The sequence below is a fragment of the Cornus florida genome, unplaced genomic scaffold (assembly GCF_030987335.1).
Source record: "Cornus florida cultivar Cherokee Brave unplaced genomic scaffold, ASM3098733v1 CherokeeBrave_3.0.0_Hap2_Chr11, whole genome shotgun sequence".
NCBI lineage: Eukaryota > Viridiplantae > Streptophyta > Magnoliopsida > Cornales > Cornaceae > Cornus > Cornus florida.
In genome coordinates, this window is record NW_026775581.1 from 122,396,998 (window position 1) to 122,419,638 (window position 22,641).

General features: G+C 36.0%; 3 protein-coding genes across 6 annotated transcripts; 1 reads left to right on the plus strand and 2 right to left on the minus strand.

The window, feature by feature from the left end:
* The first annotated feature begins 1,699 nt into the window (after positions 1-1,699).
* Positions 1,700-20,749, plus strand: LOC132282645 (protein BRICK 1-like). 4 transcript variants are annotated; one of them, XM_059784390.1, is made up of 3 exons: positions 1,700-2,005; positions 2,952-3,118; positions 20,609-20,749. In XM_059784390.1, the coding sequence occupies exons 1-2, from the start codon at positions 1,873-1,875 to the stop codon at positions 3,074-3,076; spliced, it is 258 nt and encodes an 85-aa protein (XP_059640373.1). In that variant the 5' UTR covers positions 1,700-1,872; the 3' UTR covers positions 3,077-3,118; positions 20,609-20,749. The 4 variants fall into 4 exon arrangements, with proteins under 4 accessions (XP_059640373.1, XP_059640372.1, XP_059640375.1 ...); XM_059784389.1 differs by having other exon boundaries at positions 20,606-20,741; XM_059784392.1 differs by lacking the exon at positions 20,609-20,749 and adding an exon at positions 10,642-11,721.
* Positions 6,084-6,680, minus strand: LOC132282029 (uncharacterized mitochondrial protein AtMg00810-like). Its single transcript, XM_059783665.1, has 2 exons — positions 6,450-6,680; positions 6,084-6,398 (listed from the first exon to the last, which is right to left on the minus strand). Exons 1-2 carry the CDS (start codon positions 6,678-6,680, stop codon positions 6,084-6,086), a joined length of 546 nt encoding a protein of 181 aa, XP_059639648.1.
* LOC132282030 (nodulation receptor kinase-like) lies at positions 11,721-21,343 on the minus strand. Its single transcript, XM_059783666.1, has 15 exons — positions 21,319-21,343; positions 20,620-21,139; positions 19,360-19,838; positions 19,053-19,206; positions 18,713-18,784; positions 18,534-18,602; positions 17,856-17,927; positions 17,613-17,678; positions 17,353-17,522; positions 16,198-16,424; positions 15,626-15,752; positions 15,478-15,546; positions 13,370-13,559; positions 12,941-13,073; positions 11,721-12,111 (listed from the first exon to the last, which is right to left on the minus strand). The coding sequence occupies exons 1-15, from the start codon at positions 21,341-21,343 to the stop codon at positions 11,776-11,778; spliced, it is 2,709 nt and encodes a 902-aa protein (XP_059639649.1). The 3' UTR covers positions 11,721-11,775.
* Positions 21,344-22,641: the final 1,298 nt, after the last annotated feature.

Here is a 22,641-nt window from a genome sequence, read left to right on the forward strand (position 1 = left end):
CAACAATTGACCAAAAATTATCAAACAGTTTTTCATAGACTACTTCAACCTGATCTGACGTAATAACTAAGCTCCACATGTTTTTTTTTTTTACTTCAACGTCACTTGAAATTCTATACATAAATTAGTCTATATATATATATATATATATATATTTGATAAGTACATAAATTAGTATATATGGCACTGCCTCATGCCCACCCCATGTATATATAGCATATACATGGTACTGCGAGAGTATTTGTTTTGGGCGTCTGCTTTAGTTTTCAGATAACAATTTTTTTAAAAAAAAAAATTTAAAAATTAAACAAAAATTTGCTTGGTCAACGCTTTTGAAGAACTGCTTTTTAAAAACTTAGTAAAAAAAAGTTTGATTTTAGAGAATTGACTTTTAAACCTTTTATAATTCTCGAAAAATATATATATATATTTGAATTTTTTAAAACCGTTTTTGTGAGTGATTTTTTTACTCTTTGATTTGACTGCGTTTTCAGTTTCATATATTTATCTTGTCATTTTTGTTAATAACATTTAAAGGAAAAGTTGTACACGCTAATAATTCAGTTGTAAGAAAAGATAAGTTTGAGGAAGCAAATGACTTGAAGTCTTCTCAAAGCCTGTCGGATGAGTTTGATTGCATTATTTTGTTTCCATTAAATGTCGGTTGTGCTTCATTTGGTTCAATATTCATAATGAAAGGCGCATGCAACTTTATGTTGGTTGCTTGCAAGTTTATCCTAGCCAACTTTGTAAATGATGCGAAAATTAATAAATGACTTAACACTCCAATTCACAAATCTCTAACAATAAAGATCCGATTGTTTCAACATTTATTTATTTTTAGGTAGATTATTTATTTATTTATTAACACTCCAATTCACAAATCTCTAACAATAAAGATCCGATTGTTTCAACATTTATTTATTTTTAGGTAGATTATTTATTTATTTATTTTGATGTTTGATAAAGATGTATGTCGAGGTCGAGATTGAGTCTATTGGACGGAACATCTAATATTTAAAATAATTTATTGAAAATTGATAGATAAATTATTTTTGTTAAATTTTAATATATATTTTTTATTAATAAATATTTTACGACAATCAAACACAGAAAATAAAAAACATTTTTTAAAAATATTTTACATCCAAACAAATGAGCCTAAGTATGTTCCAAAATTTCGGATGATGTTTAAATAAAACATTTCAGTCCACTGAAGTCTCTCTTCTACTAACATAAGTAGAAGGAGATGAAATAAAGACAATAGTACAGTGTTACAACAATTTTTATAAATTCAATTAGAAAATTTTATTTTATTTATGTTTTTCAAAATTCTAAGCCAAAGTGCACACACTCACAATTCTGCTTCCGAATACTAATAACTTAACTAAATTGTCATTAAGAAAATAGTTCTGAAAGAATTTTTTTTTTTTAAACTAAGTTTTTAAAAAACAATTCTAAAAAAGTCAACTAAACAAATTTTTGCACAATTTTTTTTTTTTTTTTTTTTTTTTTTGTCTTTTTAATGTTAAGTTTTTTTTTTTTTTTCTTTTTTCAAACCAATAATAATGAGAGCCAGCTCACAAATTTATTTATTTTTTAGTCTTTTCAAAATACTAAACCAAGACACTAGTTAAAAATGTTTAGGTTTTTTTTGTCTTTTGTTCTCAAACCGATAATAATGAGAGCGAGCTTGCCTTCGAAGATTAGGGTAACAATAAACAAGTCAAAACCCACCAAACTCCAACATACCTCAATCCCATTTTCACTTCAACTCAATACTCGTCTTCTAGACAATGTAGTGTGCAGAACCACCGCTGCTGCTGCTCTCTCTCTAGAACTCTCTCTCTCTCTGTCTCTCAAAATAATGTAATGGCTCGAGCTGGGGGAATAACGAACGCAGTGAACGTAGGGATAGCAGTGCAAGCAGACTGGGAGAATCGCGAGTTCATATCTCACATTTCCCTCAATGTTCGTCGCCTCTTTGACTTCCTCGTCCAATTCGGTACACAAATTCTCATTTCTCTTTCATTTTCTGTCTCTTCCTGCTCAGATCTCATATACAAATAGTTCAATCATGGCATGTTCCTGATAGTTGGGTTTAGGCTTGTAATGGCTTGCAGAGAAAAAGATTGGATCCATTTCCGACATTTATATGCTACTATTGTGTAATCTCCGTCTCGAAAACCCTAACCCAGAATGTAATTTGCCTCTCCCCAAACAAAGTAAATTCTAGGAAGAGTTGATTGAATGTTCACAATCCATGTTCTGAAAATGGAACGTTCTGTGTTTCAAGGATGAACTTATGGATTTAACTAAGGTCTTATCTTTGCCCCGCCCCAATCTCCCTCTCAGTCTAATCTCCTTAATTTCACTTCAATCTATGCATTGTATTGAACATTAGACTTTGATGTTGAGCTTGGTGTCTCTAGAAATGGGTGTCCTCATTCAATCTATAGCGAACAATTGTTCTCTCCATTTAAACTTTTGGTTGAATGAATGGTCCCCTGGTTAGCAAAATCCAGTTGGTAGCCCCAGTTAAAGTTTTATTGCATATGAATTCCTTTTGATACATAATTGAAATCTATATAAGCCTATTTGAATTATGAGACCAACGGCCAGTGGCCTAGCGGTATCAGCCTCTTACTTCCCAAAGGAGGTCAGGGTTCAAGTCTCAAAAGAGATAAGTGTGTGTACCAACTAGGAAAAAAAATATTTGGATTGTGAGAAACTTTATTGCCACCTTATTATTATTATTATTATTATTATTTTTTTTTTGCGCGGGGGGGGGGGGGGGGGGGAAGTCTCTTGACATGCTTTGAATTCAATGTTTGAGTTTAGGATTGTCTTTAACTACACTTCTGAATAGTTGTTGCGCATGAGGTAGCATTTGGTGGGATTTAAGATGTAATGATGTCCACTTATGATATTCTGAATCCTTTTACTTTCAGAGGCTACAACGAAGAGCAAATTAGCATCGTTGAATGAGAAGCTTGATACACTAGAACGTCGTTTGGAACTGCTTGAAGTCCAAGTGGGTACTGCAACAGCCAACCCATCTCTCTTTACTACTTGATGTTTATTGGATTGGTGTCAATGTAGACACATAGCTTTGCCTGTAAGATCCTCTTATCTAGATATTGAATATTTTTTTATTCTCCAGTTCTCTTTTCTTTTTATAAATTTTGTTTATTTTCCCCCCCCAAAAAGAAGGAAAAAGATATCAAATAGATTGTTTGCATTTTGGATCCAATTTAGAAGTCATATGTCCATGATTTTCATTTTAAATTTTTTATGTTATTTAGTTTTTTAGTTAGTACATCTCCAAGTTATCTTATGCAATATAATTGAAAGACTATGGTCTATTGCTACATGTTGACATTGGCAATATGCGAGTTCATTTTTACTATGCCTGTTCCTGATGGATCAATAATGGAAGTCAAATGGAATGCTAGTGCTTGTTGATTTTTAAGAAAAAAAAAGAAGGTTTATTAACATTTTCGGATCAGTAATGGAAATCCTTACATTCGGCATAATATTGGACGATGTCTTTTCTCCCAACCTTGACATATTCTATTTTTGGGCCATTCATTTGTTCTTGTAAATCTTTGATTTTGGACCATCTACCTCCTTACTGGAGCTTTTACCAGTCTGTTGCAGATCTCCAAACAATTTTTATTTTTCCTTCTCTAAATTTTTTTTTGTCATGTGGTTGCTACATCAATTTCTTAAAAAGCAGATATATTTCTTGGTCTACTTTTCTTGTTTTACCACTCATCCTTCTCAACAACATCATATTTGTTTTACCCCTTGCCTTCACTTTGTGCTTTCCGCAAGTTTCTCAAATATGAATTGTCCTCTAGTGCTAATATTTCTCATCTTGTATTGTAACTTGTTTGTCACATCACTCTTATATCAGTAAAATTTCCATGAACATGTTCTTAAACATTCCTTGTGTATATTTTGTAAGAGAAGGGAAAAAAGTCATGTTCTATGTCTCAGTTTTAATCACTTAAAAATTTTCTGGCTTTAACCCTTACCTTGTCCTTTCTATGGGGAAGGGGATGTCCACCATTTGGTTTGTATGTACTTTCACATTTTATATGATCTCACCCCATTGTTTAGTGCCAGGGAGAAAATAAAAAAAAGAAGATGGAAAAATGAAATAAATGCTGCTATTAAGGAATTGGGTTACCTTTATAAAAAAAATAAAAGAAAAGAAAAGAGAGAACTGGAAATATAAGATAAATGCTTGCTATGCATTGACCTAAAAAAAAGGAGAGAGAACTGGAAATATGAGATAAATGCTTGCTATGCATTAATCTAAGAATTGGGTTACCTGATAAAAAAAAATAAAAAAATGGAAATATAAGATAAATGTTTACTATGCATTTAACTAAAGAATTGGGTTACCTAGATTGGATGTTCACCCTGTACCTGGGTTGAGATGACACAACACTATCACCATTATTGAATATGTTGGAAATAACTATTCAATATTTATAGCTCTGACATGCTAGTGATTGACAAGTGAACAAGAAGATGAAGTAGTAGAGGAAGAGAGTAGTATCAATCAAAAGAGTTGGAGCTCCACAGTTACGGTTTATCAGGTGCCAAAGTCTAACATGTCCCTGAATGTCAACAATAAGCAATTTCCTCTTAAATTATCGAATAGTGGATATGATAAAAAAAATGATCTGCAAGGCATTAAAGAATGATTTATTTAGAAAGTCTTTGATAGCATATTGTAGGTTGTTTGCCATTGATGAGCATCTTTGCAAATGCAAACAGGGATGGGGTTCGATAAAATATATTATGTATTAGAGTGTGCTAGACATTCTTCTTAGTTGTAATATAGGAGGAGGATATGACTACAAAAATGGTTGACAATAGAAGGCCATTTTCATGCGGTGGGACACCGAGAAGTTTAGATTAAGGCTTATTAGTTGAATTTGATAATTGTTAATCAAGAGTACTGGTTTTGTAATTTTCAATGAAATCCCCTTTGACCAAATAAATAAAAGGTACCTTACTATTTAATTGTGGTCTGTCCTCAAATGTTGAATTCAAATCCCCTTCTGAATTTTTTTCCATGTTGCCAATGTGAAATCAAATTATAGTTGTTATATAAGAATGTAATTGCCGTCTCATGTAGTGATTACTAAAAAATTGACTATAATAGTAAAAGATCTCTAGTTTTTGCGCTTAATACTTCATGTATGCAGCACGCACACTTCTCTCACATTTCTCTTTAAGGTCAACACCTCTTATTCCTATGTACGAGTAACTTTATGCCTCAATTAGTACTCTTGAGACATAGCAAGAGTACCATTTGGGAGAGAAATATGTTTAGATTCCTTTTACAAAATATACACAGTTAAAAAATTATAATGTTTGCACAACCTGTTTACACAACCGGTCCCAATGGTTGCATAAAATTTTTGCGTTGGAACTAAACCAAATCGAACCGTACAAGACCAGTTTTGTTCTACGATTCTGTAGATTGGGGCGGTGACAATCGGCAAGGTGGTGCACAGTGACAGCGGTTAGTGAGGATTGGAGATGGATCAATAGGCGATTTCAAGATTGAAAAGAATCTGTATATTGCCGTACTTTGAATGGTTTACAATGCTTTAGTTAAATAGGAAATACAAGGGGCTAACAAAAGGAAACTACAGGCTGACTACAGGCTGTAACAGCAAGTTACAAGCTGTACACTAACAGAAGCTACAGGCTGTATGCTAACAGAAGCTACTAATCTTAGTCATTGACTATCTATAATTACACACCTATCATATCCCCTAAAATCTGGTCTTATTAAAACTGAATATCTCTTTTTCAACACTCCCCCTCAAGCTGGCTTGTAGATGTCTTCCATAGCTAGCTTGCTTCTTAAAACTTCAAACTGTCTCTTGTGTAGTCCTTTGGTAAGGATGTCTGCAGCTTGTTCAGTAGTAGAGACATAAGGAATGCAAATCATACCACAGTCAAGCTTTTCCTTGATAAAGTGTTTGTCAACTTCCACATGTTTGGTTTTGTCGTGGAGGACTAGATTATAAGCAATTGAAATGGCAGCCTTGTTGTCACAGTAGACTCTCATTGGAGGAAACAGTAACCTTCAAATCTTCAAGGAGTCTTTTTAACCATATAGCTTCGCAAATCCCATAGGCGAGTGCTCTGAACTCGGCTTCTGCACTACTCCTTGCTACTACATTTTGTTTCTTGCTTCGCCACGTGACTAAGTTTCCTCCAACGAAGGTGCAATATCCTGAGGTAGATCGTCTATCAACTATACTGCCTGCCCAATCAGCATCTGTGTACACCTCCACTTGCAAATGACCTTGTTTCTTGAACATAAGTCCTTTACCTGGTGAGCCCTTTAAGTACCTCAGAATCCTCTACACTGGTTCAAAGTGTTCCTGTCCAGGAGAGTGCATGAACTGACTCACCATACTGACTGCAAATGCTATATCTGGGTGTGTGTGAGATAAGTAAATTAGTCTTCCCACCAATCTCTGATATCTTTCACGATCAACCATATTCACGGGTTCGGTAGCTTCTAACTTCAGGTTGACTTCAATTGGAGTGTCAACAGCTTTACACCCGAGTAGTCCTGTCTCATTAAGTACATATTTTCGTTGATTCACGAAAATTCCTTCTCTTGACCTGGAAAATTCCATTCCAAGGAACTATTTTAATGCTCCCAGATCTTTGACTTCAAAATCTTTAGCAAGTTTCTTCTTCAGTCTGGTCAACTCTTCAATATCATCACCTGTCAAAATTATATCATCCACATACACAATTAAAACGGCAATTTTCCCTTCCTCACCGTGTTTGTAGAACATGGTATGGTCTGCCTGACTCTGATGATACCCATGACTCTTCACAACCTTTCCAAAGAGTTCAAACCACGCTCTTGGAAACTGTTTCAAACCGTATAGGGATTTTTTGAGTTTACAGACTTTGCTCCGACCGTGTTTTCCTTCGAACCCAGGTGGCAAGCTCATAAACACTTCTTCTTCCAAGTCTCCATTTAAAAAGGCATTTTTTATGTCCAACTGATGTAATGGCCAGTTAGAATTGACTGCCAACGACAATAAGACTTGGATAGAATTTATTTTTGCTACAGGAGCAAACGTCTCTTGGTAATCAATGCCGTATGTTTTCGTAAAACCTTTCGCCACAAGTCTTGCCTTGTACCTTTCCACACTACCATCAGCTTTACACTTAATAGTGAAAACCCATTTACACCCAACAGTTTTCTTTCCTTTGGGCAAGTCAATCATCTCCCACGTTCCACTCCTTTTAAGAGCATTCATCTCCTCTAACACTGCTGATTTCCAATTCGGATCATCTAGTGCTTCCTGAATGTTTCTTGGAACAAACAAGTGAGAAATATTTGAAGTAAAGGCCCTATGTTTATGGGAAAGTTTATCATAAGACAAGTATTTGGCAATGGGATGCTAGGTACAGGTTCGGATTCCTTTTCTAACGGCTATAGGGATAACAAGGTCTACAGGAACTTGGCTAGGTGACTCTGTACTATCAGAAATAGTAGGGACAACTGCAGACAAGTTAGGATTTAGAGTACCTTGAGTGTTCAGGAGTCATTGCTCAGGACCTCTGATTGGCCTTGCTCAGGTACAATAGTAGGCTCTCTACTCTTTTGATGAGTCTTTTTCCTGTTATAAACCAGAAGCTCAGGATTCGGTTTTTTTTGGAACCGTTGGTAGGATTTCTCCCCCTGTTGGAGATATAGTAAGGCTCGGCAGATTAGGACTAGGAGGCCCCGGATTTCCTGATTCTAGAACATCATTTCCCTGTTTAAAAAGATCAGTGTTCGGAGTAATAGAGTGTGAGACAATAGTTTTAGGTAAGGGAATATTAATAGAAATCTCCTAAAAAAAAATTTCACTCTCTTTCTCCCCCTGAAGAAAAGTTTTCTGAAAATAAAGATGATTTTATAGAAAAAAGACATCCATACTGATAAACATTTTTTTTGTTTCGGGATTGAAGCATTTGTACCCCTTTTTATTTGGGGCATACCCAACAAATACACATTTTTCAGCCCGAGGATCCAATTTAGACCGAAGTCTACTAGGTAAATGGACAAAGACAGTGCACCCAAATACTTTCAAAGGCAGGTTGGAATAAATCCGAGTTTCAGGAAAAGATTTTTTAAGGCTTTCAAGGGTGTAAAATAGTTAAGAACACGAGTAGGCATCCTGTTAATCAAATATGTTGCTGTTAAAACGGCTTCACCCCACAAATACTTAGGAACATTCATTGAAAACATGATGGCACGACAAACTTCAAGTAAATGTTTATTCTTTCTTTCAGCAATTCCGTTTTGTTGGGGCGTGTCAACATAAATGGATTGGTGAAAAATTCCTTTTTCTGTTAAAAAACTTCCTAAAACTTCATTAAAGTATTTGGTGCCGTTATCAGTATGAAGAATGCCAATTTTTGTTTGAAATTGATTTTCAATCATCATATAAAAATCCTTGAATAATTTTTCAACCTCAGATTTTTCATTCATTAAATACACTCAACACAAACGTGTATGATCATCAATAAAAGTCACAAACCATTTTTTTCCAGAAAGAGTTGTGGTCCTAGAAGGGCCCCAAACATCGCTATGGATTAAATAAAATGGTTTTGATGTTTGGTAAGGTTTTGGAGAATACGTAGTACGATGACTCCTTGATAAAAAACAATTCTCACAATAAAAAGATGAACAATCCAATCCTTTAAATAAAGTAGGAAATAATCCTTTTAAGATAAGGGAAACTAGGATGCCCTAGTCTAAAATGCCATAGCATTATTTGTTCTCTAACAGGGATAGAATGAAAACTACTCAGACCTTGAGCCTTTTTATTACTTGAAATATCATCTTCAAAATAGTAGAGACCATCTATCATCTTAGCACTGCCAATCGTCTTCCCCAAGCTCTGGTCCTGAAATTCACAATAGGATTCAAAAAAGATAACACAACAATTAGAGTCTTTGGACAATTTACTAACTGATAAAAGGTTACAAGTAAGCTTAGGGACATGAAGGACAGACTTAAGATCAATAATATTTGAAAGTTTTACCAAACCTTTGCCTTCAATAGGAGAATAAGAACCATCAGCTATTCTGATTTTTTCAGAGCCAGAACAGGGTGAATAAGTTTGAAGTAAATGAGAAAAACTTGTCATATGGTCAGAAGTCCCTGAATCAATGATCCATTGGGTAACACTGGAATTTGAACGACAAGATAAGGCCTTCGGGTTGTTACCTGTTTGAGCAAGAGAAGCATTAGGAGTACCAGATGAGGAATTGAATTTTAGCAATTTTAAAAGATGTTCCATCTATTCTTTGCTGAAGGGAAGTGCCTCGGCTTCATGAGCTGATGGGGCTCGGTTGAATCTGCCTTCCTGCTTACTCTTCCAATTCGCTGGTTTACCATGAATTTTCCAGCAGGTTTCACGAGTATGGCGAGGCTTGTTGCAGTGGTCACACCAAAGACGGGGCTTTTCATTATGTTTCCTGCCAATATTCGCTTCAGATGCTACCAGGGCAGAGGTCTCAACAACACCATTTGATAACTTTTTTCCAAGCATGACCAGCCTGCGACTTTCCTCTCTTCGAACCTCGGAGAAGACTTAACTGATTAAAGGCAAGGGCTGTCGTCCAATTATTCTACCTCTCACTTCATCAAACTCGACATTAAGTCCAATGAGAAACTTGAAGATGCGGTTGTCTTCCACCTTCTTTTTGTAATGGTTGCAATCTTCAAGCGATTTCCACTCATAATCGCTGAACAAATCAAGGTCCTGCCACAAACGTTTTAGAGAGTTGAAATATTTTGTAACACTGTTATCTCCTTGACGGATCTCTCCGAGTTTCAGCGTTAGTTCATAGACTTGAGACTAATTTTCCAGATCTGAATACATCTGGTTGACATTGTCCCAGAGTTCTTTTGCTGTGTGGTAACACATATAATTAGAACTGATGTCCTCCTCCATAGAATTCACCAACCAGGTCATCACCATCGAATTCTCTGCATCCCAGGTCGGGTAGGATGGATCTTCAGGTTTCGGTTCCTTCTTTTCTCCTGTCAGGTAGCCGATTTTGCCTTTGCCTCGGATGTACATCCGCACGGACTGGGACCAGCGAAGGAAGTTTTCACCATTTAGCTGAATTGTGGTAATCTGGACCAAGTGTGTTTGAGAGTTTTGGACTTGAGACTCAAAGGTCTTGGTCTTGGACTCAGGTACATCATCAGACATGGTGATTAGGGTTGTTTGGAAGAGAGAGAAAAAAAAAAAAAAAAAAAAAAAAAAACAGAGATGGCTAGGGGTTTTTTTTTTGCCAGAAGAATCGGTAAGATGCTCTTATACCAAATAAGTGATTTCAAGATTGAAAATAATCTGTATATTGCCGTACTTTGAATGGTTTACAATGCTTTAGTTAAATAGGAAATGCAAGGGGCTAACAAAAAGAAACTACAGGCTGTAACAGCAAGCTACAGGCTGTAATTACAGGCTGTACACTAACAAAAATTCCTAATCTTAGTCATTGACTATCTATATTTACACACCTATCATATCCCCTAAAATCTGGTCTTATTAAAACCGAATATCTCTTTTTCAACAGGATCCTAGCAAAGAAAGGCTTGAGGCTGCAATAATGAAGTCGATGGCGGTAGGGCTGGACTCTTTCTTCTCTTCTTTTTTGTTGATGATGATGATTTCGATGGCTAAAGGTGATGATTGGGAAGAGATATTTGGTCATTAATTCCGGTAATCAATGGTGACGGCTAGTGGCAACGCAAACTAGTTGTGACGGCTAAATTAGGGATCACACTGGTTTGAAGAGGCGAGGCTACGTTCACGAGGAGGGACGTTAGTGAGGAGGAAGGAAAATCATCATAGAAAAGAGTGATCCCTGGAGAACAGCTGAAGGTTGGCACTTGGTAGTAACGGTTGCAAGTTGAGGTGTCAGTTGGCATGGGAGGCTAGGGTTGTGTCTAGTTTTTGAATGAGAAATTGCGATATTAAGGTTAGTAATGAGAGAGTATATACCCTTTGGCCTTTATCCAATGTATCACGGAGTGTCATAGCATATGTTGCTTACCAATCAAAATAATATGAAAAATATTTATTAGTAAGTTACAATTCGATTCTTTTTTATGGCAAACCATGAACTGATCATATTTTGTGGTTCCTTTATTTTAGAACCGGAACTGAACCATTCCTTCTCAGAGCCGGACCAAGCCATAGGGTTTGGTTCAGTTTTCCACTATGAACAGGCCCGTATGCGCCCCAAATTGTGGAATTGAACTCCATTAGCATAACTTTACACTTAGAGCCATTTTTCCTGCTCTGATGATCCTACGATTGGATACCTTATGATCTTAACATTGGTTTTCCTGATTGAATTTCAGCTCAATCTGATGTTTAGGCTACTCTTGCCCGTGTCTTTACTGTCCCAACGATCAGTGGTTGAGTAACTAAGAGTAACAACTGCACCGATTTTAATGAATCTGTTCTAGTCTGTTTCCAATTGCAGGAAGATTATGCAATATAGTGCCTAAACTGAATCAAGTAGAAGTGTAGTAGCACATAGTAGATTCTTTTCAGCTTAAAGAAAATCAAATGAACATCAAGTTGCATTAGTCTCTTACAGGAGAGTGTGAATCAACCTTCATTTTCTTTTTTATCAATTTTCTTGTGAGGTAACTGAACTGATCATCATTGGCAATTATTGGATATCTCATCCACGAAAGAATTATCTTGGCTGTGGAGGAGCAGGCTGTGAAAGGATAGGGGATGGTTCTGTTGGAGTTGGAGTGGTGGGAAGAACAATTGGTCTCTCGATGGAAAAGCGATTGGATCCTCCGAAGCTGTCTATGGACTTCATGTATTCAGATGCGTTATTCTCAATGATGAAAGCATCCTCTAGTTCCCGCACGATGTCAGCCATGCATGGTCTATAAGCAGAGAAGGGCTCAATACATGCCAGTGCCACCTCCACCACTCTCCACATTGCCTCTGCATGGTATCCTCCCTTTATGCTAGGATCCACAATTTCATCAATTCTTGAATTCCTTATATATGGTTTGGCCTGTATGCAAAAAGTGCATTATTAGTTATGTTTTTTGTTAAAATGGGAAGTAAGTATAATACAACAAAGTAAGATTTCATAAAAGACACTCAAAAGGGGAGCGCTCCCATAGAAAACAAAAGCCATTCAGGATGCCCCTATAGCTTAAAGCTATCAACAAAATCCAAAAGACAATCCATAGAACTACAATCCCGCCCATTAACCCAAAAGAATAAAGAAGTAAGAATGTTGTGTAGGCATGTTCTGCCTGGTTTCTCTTGCCACTTAGACTGAAGAGAACAGCAGCTACATTTTAATTAGTGGCTATTGTCAAAGGTTGCAATCTCGTGTATTTGTGAGACCAAAATGCATATCAGACCAGGGTGTACACTGTTTCTCACTGCAATATGATATTATAGCCAACACTATATGTGGTTTTGAGAAAGAGAGAGATTATCTCAATGTTGTTATATTGAAATTGGGACTGTCAGCTCTGCGCTCAAGATTGAGCAGCCTGTATCCAACTGGTAAAGTTTTAAATTGCATTACCTTTGTCTCTTAGGTTGGGAGCACAGCTTTTGGGTATGTATGAAACCTTAATACCCATGATGTAATCACAATTAGCTGATTCTGTGTTCGCTGTTAATTTGGTGTTGGCTAAATCTTTTGGTATTGGACACTTGGATATGAGGAAGCTACACAATGTCAATTGAAGAATACCAAACTTTGAAATGTGGTTTGGAAAAATTGTATGCATGTCATGTAATTGATCTTTAGATATGACCCACATAAGAGAAATGTTATGGGTGGCAACTTCGTCGAATGTAGGAAACATAAAATTGGACCTTACCCATTCAACCAAGCTCCACTCATTGCGTGGCCTGTGTATGTTGAGAGGCTCCCGACCACTTACTATTTCGAGTAGAACAACACCAAAGCTGAAGACATCACTTTTTGCAGATAAATGCTGGGTTGAATAATACCTGAACAATATAAATACGTGATAATTTGAGCAATGAGGAAAATTCTTGAAGTTATAGTGCATTTTAAGTTTGAAACCAGCACTAGGATGATGAAATAAATTTAATGTTACAGTAGAAGCTTTTTGGGAAATGATGTGCTTAGGGTCTAAGAAAGCCTCCATTTGCATTTTGTGGAGTAGATTACTAGAATGGCAATTATGGATCATATGAAAGTAAAGTAGGAGATGAATACATTATAGTAAAAAAATTAAGCATGTTATTGTGCACCACTGCACCCAAAGTGCATTCATACTTACTCTGGATCCAAGTATCCAGCAGTCCCCCTTACTTCTAGAGAAACACCACTATCCCCTTCTTGAGGAGCATATTTTGAAAAACCAAAATCTGCTACCTTGGAGCACATGCTATGATCCAAGAGTATGTTACTTGATTTTACATCCCTATGTATGACACAACGCCCCGCAAATGTGTGAAGATACGTCAAACCTGAAAATGGAAATACTCTTCAAATATTCTGGTGCAGAATGGCTATTAGAAAAAGTAGAGAAAAACTTCAGAATTAACGAACATTATCAAATAATTGACAGTCAAGACGATTAAGGCAATTTTGATGAGCCAAAGTTGTTAAATAGACCATTCTATTCACCTATAGTCTATATGCATTATTTACCCATAAAAAAACCAGGATCTCACAGCACTTGACAAATTGATGGATTTTACAGTAGTTCTTCTGTTCTATATCAATGCTATCTCTTAAGTTCTTGGAGATCTCTTGTAATGCAGTCTCGGATGCTACAAGCAAGGGCCTTCTCTCTCATTATGGGAAAATGCTTCTACGGTGGTCTTGATCAAACCTAGGCTCATTTGCAGATCCTATAAACAATGCCAACAGTTGCTGGAATCATTATTCATTATGGGAAAATGCTTCTACGGTGGGCTTGCAATTGTGGACAACCTTAACCTCAGAATTGCCATTGAGTATATTTACCACTTGACCAGACCTTGATCATTGTAAGCATTGCCAAAAACCCATTAAAATGAGCTACTTTCACCATGGTGATATGATTTGTGTCTCTTCTTTTGGGTTTGGTATAGACTTTCCTTTGCTACATAGAAGGGGGAACAACACATGCACTTACCACAAGCTTCACTGATAGGATCAAGTATAGTTATATACAACTCATTACTGTTATGCTGTGTTCGATAGGACGGAAGAAGTGTGAAGAGAAAATAGGAAGAAAGGAACGAACTTCTTTGTTCGGTAAAGATGATACAAGAAAAGAAAGGAAAATGGGAAGGATGACCCATCCTTCCTCCTCTACAAATTTTCATCCGCCCAAAAATGGACGGAAGAAAGGAGGGAAGACAAGTGGACTATTACAGAAATTTTAAATTAAATACTATCCGAAATTATACAAGTTTTAAATTACAGTACTATCCTCTATAAATTACAATATTATAAATATTATTGGATATAATAGTAAAAACAATTAAAACTTTCTCCTTCCTTCCCTTATTCTCTTATGTTCTATCCAACCGAACAAAAAGAAGGAAATACACAATCTCTTCCCTAGGGATGTCTCATCCTTCCCTTCTTCTCTCCCTTCCATCCAATTTTTTTCTTTCCCACCGAACAGAGCATTAAGGTGTTAAATATGGCCTATCATGGTGTTGAAATCACAAGATGTTCTCAATATAGACCCAGGACTCTATTCTGGTCCATTAAAGGAACAAAACTAGGCTTTGTGTTTGCATATTTGGAAAATCTCATCCAGTATATCCAGATTCTCTTGAGAAGAGATAGTATCCTTGCTGGTGCTGAGATCTTTCTGAAGGCTGTACAAATTTCACTAATCTTGGCAGAAATATTATAATTTATCTGAACCAAAAAAATTCTTCCACACTACATGTACCTGGTTTCACACAGACATGAACTTCCAACATGCCGCAATACTTCTAACCAATGATTCAGTAGGAGTCTTCCTCCATTCGTGGTTTCTTTGAGAGTCGTTTTGTGGGCAATTTGTAACCTAACTTCAATGTTTTTGTGACTTACAGTTTCTTTTCGAATATATTCTTTTGAAGTTGAATTGCAATATGTTAGTTCATTGCTACCTTTTGCTCTCTTCATTGACCAGTGTTATTGAACATTTTATGATTATTTTAAAATTGAATTTTTGATGCAATGTTCAGACAAGTAATTGTCATAGTTGAAGTCCAAAAGAAGTCATTTCATTTTACTTCCCTGTAAGAAATAGGAAAGACTGAGCTTTTTCATTTTCTTTGTTTGTATGTTTTTGGGTTGAGTTTGAATTTCAAAACCTAATTTTCCTGCACATTATATTTCCTTTCTGAAAAAGTAGAAGAACAAAATCCATTAAGCTAAACATGCTATATTACTTACCTCGAGCTGCACCAAGAGCTACAGAAAGTCTGGTTGGCCAGTCTAGAGTCTTTCGTTTTGCTGCTTCCCCTGTTTAACAATTGGTATTGTAAAAAATGAATATTAAGGCAGATGAGCTGAAAATGGTTGACATTTAGACAAGACGTACCATATAGACGATCCTGTAGGGAGCCATTTGACATGAAAGGATAAACAAGAATTTGTTGGTCATTTTCACAACAGTAGCCGAGAAGTGGAACCAGATTCTCATGCCGAATTGCAGAGAGAAGGTTTAGCTGTAGAGTACATTGATAGCAATCGTAAGTTGGCATGATTTTTGGAGTACATTGATAGCTGTAGAGTTAATTGATAACAATTGCAGAGGTTTAGCCATAGAGTACATTGATAACAATTGCATAGAGAAGGTTTAGTTGTAGAGTACACTGATAGACTGATAGTACTAGCCAGTGCTCCTCACCGAGAAAAAGGTTTGCTTTGATTGGGTTGAAAAATGTTTAGTGGAGTTAATTGATTCTGATTAGAAAAATGAACGATAGCCCATCTGGAAAAAGTTTGTGCCACATTTTAGATCGTAAATGCCAAGTCAGATTGTGCAAATATAAGAAAAGAAAAAGTTATAGGAGGTGATGTTAAAATATGCATTAGAGGAATAGACAAGTTTATCTCCGTCATTGAATTCGGTATAATTCAAAATATTCAATAGAGAACAGACTTCTTTACCTCATTATCGAATTCACGAGTTCCCTGTGTTGAAGTGGATGACCGTACCTTCACGGCAACTTCTTGACCATCAGGTAGAGTCCCACGGTAAACAGATCCAAAGCCTCCTTCACCTATCAAAGTTTTGTACTTTTGGGTGGCAGTTTCTATGGAATCCAGAGTAAAGCTCTGTATGGATATGGACTTGAAAACAATATCATCCATACTGGGTATTGAGAAAACCAAATCTGCAATATGGAGAATTTTACTGAGAAACCATACTAGTAAAGTGAAAGACTGGAAAAATGACAAATTCACTGGGTAAAACAAGTAATTGGCCCCTAAGTGATTGATTATTATTATTCACTCTCTGTCTCGAGTGAAAAATAGGGGGAAAAAATTATATTGAGATATGTATTAGTCTTCATGCTCCAACTTGGCAATTCTCTGATTCAGATCATTCTCTGCAAAGAGAGTGGCGTAATCCTGTGTCACAGGTTTCTCTAATATTTTTAGTCTGGATTTTGTAACGCTCTTTCCCTCTATTTGACTCTGCAAGCTGAGAGGATTTTCTTTCTTTATTCATTAGATCCTTCTTTGTGTTTGCATATATGTTGCTAGTTGGTACAAGGTCCACAGACAATGAGGTCCCATATGGTTCACTGCTCTAGTGAGGGAAAAGAACAATATGAAGGATATATATCTTCTGTTGTCTGGTTACATGGAAAACATAATGAAATGAAAATATGAGGGTGAGCGAGGGAGAAAATTTTAATTTTACATGCCATTCCTTCTCCCCCCGTCCCCTCCCCTCCCCTCCCCTCCCTTTTTCTTTCCCTCACAAATTTTGAGAACCAAACAGGAAGTGTTTAATTAACTGGAGCGGTTATGATAACACCCTCTTACATGCTACTTGTTTAGGAGCCACATTCCAGGAGGTAATAAAGTACCAAAAGGTAACTGGTTCTCACTGAAGGATGCAAATCAAATGCATAATAAACTTTCATCTTACCTTTGAGGATTATGTGTACAGTTGAAACTTAAATTTAGACAGTCAACCATAAAATAGGTAATATCATGATTTACTTTTGAAATCTAATTCAAATGTAATCTTTCCTAGCATCCTAAAGTAATATTTAGAATATCTTTGAGTGAAGAAGAGATTAATGTACTTACTTTTTGTCATTTGCCCTTCAAATTTTCCCCGAGCCATCACACTTCGTTTGTAAAAGCAAACAATGAAAGCTCCAATTGCAAGGGTAACTAAGAAAGATCCACCTGCAACTGTGCCTATGACAATTCCTTGTGTTGAACGCGAAGATCCTTGGGCACCACACAATCCATTGCTGAAATTCAGAAAATGTGAAAAATCAGATACCACTCTCTCTCATCAACAGTTCCTTTCCTATTGACTTCTCAACATGTAAGTTTCATACTCTGTATCAAGTCTTGTGATGTTGGCAGGAGGCTCTTTGCTGAAATGTGGATTGCACCGAAAATACCTAGCACAAATATGTAACTACTGAATTAGGTGGAGTATATTACAAAACAAGTTACTTATCAAAAAAATATTACAAAACAAGTCCTATTTTCCCCTCTTGTGGAACTGCTGAAACAAGACTCAACTTCTATATGTACTTGCTAGATTTTACGCAAAACGAAATGATAAGATAACTTACAATTTTTTCAAATATGGAAGGGATGCAAGAGACTCTGGAATCTTCCCCATAAGATCATTGTTGCTTAGATCTCTGAAACATAAATGCACATCAATCAAGAAATGTAAGGTGGCAGTTTTCTGGAGTATCAGGAAATTTGTTGAGGTTTAGGCTTCTAGCTAGAATATGTGATTATAATGTGATATATTCTGCACCTGACTACAAGGAAATATGAAAAACCATTTGATAGAGATAGGATGCAATGTGTAAATGAAGGATCAAAAGATATTCGAAGTGTCACCACAAATTCAACTATTGCCCAAGAGAAGTATTTTAGGCACCTTTCATTTAGCTCGTAGAACCATCATTTACGAAGTTAGGTTATGAACATTTTTTGTGTTAATTGTATCATGTTATCTGCTGCTAGGAAATTTTAGTCGGTAAAGTTCACTACGGGAAAATGATATGGTCTATTTGAGCATTGAATTGGGTTCTAGATGATTATCTTCAATTATAAGGTTTCATTTTTAGCCAATACCCTGCTCATTTTCTGTCATAATTGTAGTCTGTTTCTAGTTTCCATGACATTCTATAAATTCCTTAAAGTTTATATGTATATAAAACTGATAGCACCTGGAATTCAAATGGTATATCTGAATTATCCTGATGTTCAGAAATTAGTTAAAGAGAGTGGATTACACTGATGCCAACATGGACGAAACTGGGAATTCTGGGATGGTATTGGTGAAGCGATTGTTGCTTACGTTCCTACATTTCACAAACAAGTAAGAGCCAACAAGTAGAAATATTAAAACTTGAAACTCAGACAACTATTCTGACAGTAATTTTTCAGTAAAAGATAGTACTGTAAAACATACAATTCCTTTAGGTGGGTCAACTCGGTAGCACTAGCAGGAAGTGGCCCTTGAAGATTTCTGTCAGAAAGATCCCTGGAGAAAACATAGCAAAAGGGAACAGCACAAATAAATTTATAAGTAATGGTTCCATATTCAATTATTCCTATAATGTAGAAATGCTTTATCCTCCTCTTTTTTTTTTTTTTTCTTCTTCTTCTTCTTTTTTTTTTTTTTTGGTTTTTTTTTTTTTGATATGATCTTGGGAAAATTGTGGGGATCAAACGCATAGAGTATTGGACAATTATTCATATTCAAAACAAATCCAACTGCTGAAATTTCAGAAAGAGGAAAGGTAACTTACAGCTTAGTGATGACAAAGGAACTATTATTAATTGGCTCACAGTACAGCCCTAGCCAGGGGAGAGGAAGGCACGGGTCCCCTGACCAACTCTCCAACGCTTCATTATCTTGGTTAACTACCAATAACTCTGCCTTCACCTCTGCAATCACATCCACTGGAGATAGAGAGATAAAGAGAGTTCTCAATAGCATACTAGAAATTTTTGTTTCACAAGTAGAATATATGTATATAGTTATGTGTCAAATATGTATCCATATTCATTTATCCAAATATATATGTTTGTATAGTTGAAATATATAGAACTTACCATCTTCTTGGGCTGTCTCTTGACGATCCCATGGCCGTACTTGCAAGATCTCATAAGCATTACAAATAGGTCCAAACAATGACCTATTTGAGGCCTTGGTCAATGTCAAATTAAAAAAACCCTTTGCTGTAAAGTTCAGAATAACAGCATTGTAGTTGGAACCACCATCCAATATATCAAACTCCTTTCTCTTTTCATTATTGATGTATATATCAAACACCCTTTGCCCAGCTTGAACAGAGCCATTGAGCTCCAGAAAGTAAATGATGACATGATAATTATAGTCTCGAGTGTCAAGGTCTTTGTGCTGGAACTCCAAACATTCTGGATGGGTTAGAGCTGTCTGTAACACTTGTATAGGAGGTACTGTTACATTAGCATTGTTGATGGGAATGGCAGTCGTAGATGATATGCTAGAGGCTCCTTCTGCAGGACTTGGTCCTGACTTCCAGATTCGATCATATAGGTCAATTGGGTACCTGAGATTGACATGGGTAGATGAGTTTGTAGATCCTACTCCTTCCACCCCCTCCCTTAATTGCTATGCATTATGCCAAGAGGAATCTGGTCTTATACATATAATCATATATATACACACACAGCACTGAGTGTGATCGAAGTGGTAACAATTGTGAATTTGATGGGGCATTAGTCAGCGTTATAGTAACCAGAACATTGAATTGCTATGTGCCACTGGCTCCTCTAGAGTCTCTCATCTGCCCTAAGTTTGGGATTTTTAGCATGGTAGAGGTACTTAGATCATCCGTTTATTTGGTTCCACTTATTTTTATCTAAGTATTTAGAGATGGGGAAGTTTTGATCAATGAGAGACAATCAAATTTTTGGGTGGTTAGAGAACAATGAAAATGTATTGACGTGGTACAAAATTGAGGATACTATATAGGATAACCAAACTGAAGGGAGGTCATAACTTGTGAAATTGTGGTAAGATATGACATACAATGAGAGGATCGTGTTCTCCTTTAAAGATGTTTACATAAAAACTCATGCCAGGAAGCCAACTAATATATGTAAAATAAATAACCAGTAGCTTCAAAAATTGAAATAGATGTAGGTATCTCTCTCTCACTTATTCTTTGTTACTTTTTTTGAAAAGTATTATTGTTGTTATCATGATCAATTTTGCCTTTATCTTTGACAATATAGAAGTTAAAACATTCCTTAACTTAACAATATTTTAGCTCATATATATGTTTTTATGTTTCTTTCTTGCCTTCAAATGAAGTAGGGAAAGAGTACCTGATCTCTGCTCCTGAGCTCCCAACATCAACTCGATGTACAAGTTTCAGCACACTGGATGGCTCCTTTATCAAATATTCTGAATCATTCAAATGCCTCAGCTCAAGCTTTGAAATGTAAGGATCTACCTTCACCTTCAATAAGCAGAAGTTTGTATATTCATTGGTAGCTTTAAAAATTCCCTCCACCTCTGTATCATCCGAAGAGTTCACTAGGCTTATCCATGTGGCATCAACCGAAACACCAAAGGAACCCAAAACAGTTGCTTGCTGTTCACCGGAAAGGAATGTACCCCTTATCAGATAGTCTTGATCCTTTGTTGTTTTTAAGTTATAACACCATTTTTTACCCAAGAGGTTACTAAAAACTCGAGCTTTATTATATCTTGTATCATTTTGCACAGGCCTAGTTATGTCTTTGCAACTTGAATTATCCGGGAACCAATTTTCATCTGTTACCCAACTTATACCATTTTGATCCGTGAAAGTTGAATCAGCACAACACCTTACACTCACGAATCCTGCATGAAATTACATCAAAGAAATTAATAGAAAGATCATTTAGGGTTCCACATTAAACGATCTTAGATAGCATATTTTAGCATCTCTTTCAACCCTATATGATCTGATCTGTACATGATGGGTATGTAATCATTCAAATGCTACAGGACTATTTATTTGTTTTTCTAATGTAGTTTGCCTTGTAGCAAAAATGTTCCCGTCATTAATCATTATAAATCTCGCTAATCTGTAGTAGTTGGACTGTGCGAGACAACTAAAATATGTAACTAATTTAGGGTCTATGATTATCTAAAATTCTCATGAAAAATTGTCAATCTTTTTTTTTTTAATCATCATAGTCATTGCATGGATCTTGCTAATCATTAGCTTACTTCTCAGTATGATTATTTAAACTGTTGATCAGGCTTTGTTTAGTATGTGGATTGACCTATTTAACAGTTTTGATTGTTGATTAGATCATGATAAAACTACCAACAGTTTGTATATCACTATGTGCGCAATAAAGTTCACTCACCTAGATGTCATATATAAAGTCTATAACCATAAGTGACCCTTCTTTCTTATCCTACAAATTATCAAACCTTGACTTTAAGGTTTAAAATGTAAATTTTCATGAAATTAATATCAGATGAAACATTTGCAACTGAACTAACATGATTTAGGCTTCTACAAAGGTAACAAGGAAAACAACTTCATCAAAATAATATGGTCCCAAGTCATTCCTAATGATGATTTAACCGAAAGTTCGAAACTCTAAAAATCCGTACCTTCTTGTGCACAAGTTGATTGAATAAATACGAAGAGGTAACTGATGAAACAGCAGAGCAGTTTTGAATTCCCACTATCCGATCTCTCCATCATCGTCTTACCATAAACCGGAGTTGCCCCATTGAATTATCAAATTCATAATCAGGCTTAACTAGCTAATCAACTTCCACCTACTACAAAACCAGCTCCTTTGAAGAACTCCATGAACTTGATCTCTTGTTGCTTCTGATTCCCGGTATTGATCACCAAGATTACAGATTCTTCGTTTTACAGTAATTCAGATCAAAAAAACAAAAACCTCTTAATATTGATCCAATATTTCTAACTTTTAACTGTCTTCAATAAGTTGGAGCAAAAAATTCAAAGATGCCTTAGCCACAAAAGAGCATCAAAAGGAGAAGTTTTGATGAGGAAAGAGGTAGGTTGTAGTGTTTGACTTGAAATGTGGGTATTGCAGAAGCATTGGGAGGAAGATTAGAGAGAGAGGGGGAGAGATTGAATTAAAATAATCTGTATTTGATTATCATTTTTATGCTAAATAATTGACCTATGATCAGTATGATTGGTTTGTTTTGGTGGTGGTGGTGGTGGTTTAATTCTTAATTTTTTAACTAATTTTGTTTAAAAAATGGGACAGGTCTTCGTCTCTCTTCTTGTCTGTTACCTTGAATGCAACATCATGTAAATGGGGTTTAGCTTCTAATAAACGCCCATTGATTGTGTTCATCTGCTA

Excerpts from the sequence above, each read along its gene's own strand:
- LOC132282645 (XM_059784390.1), top strand. The coding sequence starts at position 1,873 with ATGGCTCGAGCTGGGGGAATAACGAACGCAGTGAACGTAGGGATAGCA. Across the intron at positions 2,006-2,951 it reads TGACTTCCTCGTCCAATTCG|AGGCTACAACGAAGAGCAAA; the intron begins GTACACAAATTC and ends TTTTACTTTCAG.
- LOC132282029 (XM_059783665.1), bottom strand. The coding sequence starts at position 6,680 with ATGGAATTTTCCAGGTCAAGAGAAGGAATTTTCGTGAATCAACGAAAA. Across the intron at positions 6,399-6,449 it reads TAGCATTTGCAGTCAGTATG|AGGATTCTGAGGTACTTAAA; the intron begins GTGAGTCAGTTC and ends GAACCAGTGTAG.
- LOC132282030 (XM_059783666.1), bottom strand. The coding sequence starts at position 21,343 with ATGACGGGAACATTTTTGCTACAAG. Across the intron at positions 19,839-20,619 it reads AGCTCAGGAGCAGAGATCAG|GTACCCAATTGACCTATATG; the intron begins GTACTCTTTCCC and ends TGTCAATCTCAG. Across the intron at positions 13,074-13,369 it reads GCTGGATACTTGGATCCAGA|GTATTATTCAACCCAGCATT; the intron begins GTAAGTATGAAT and ends TATATTGTTCAG.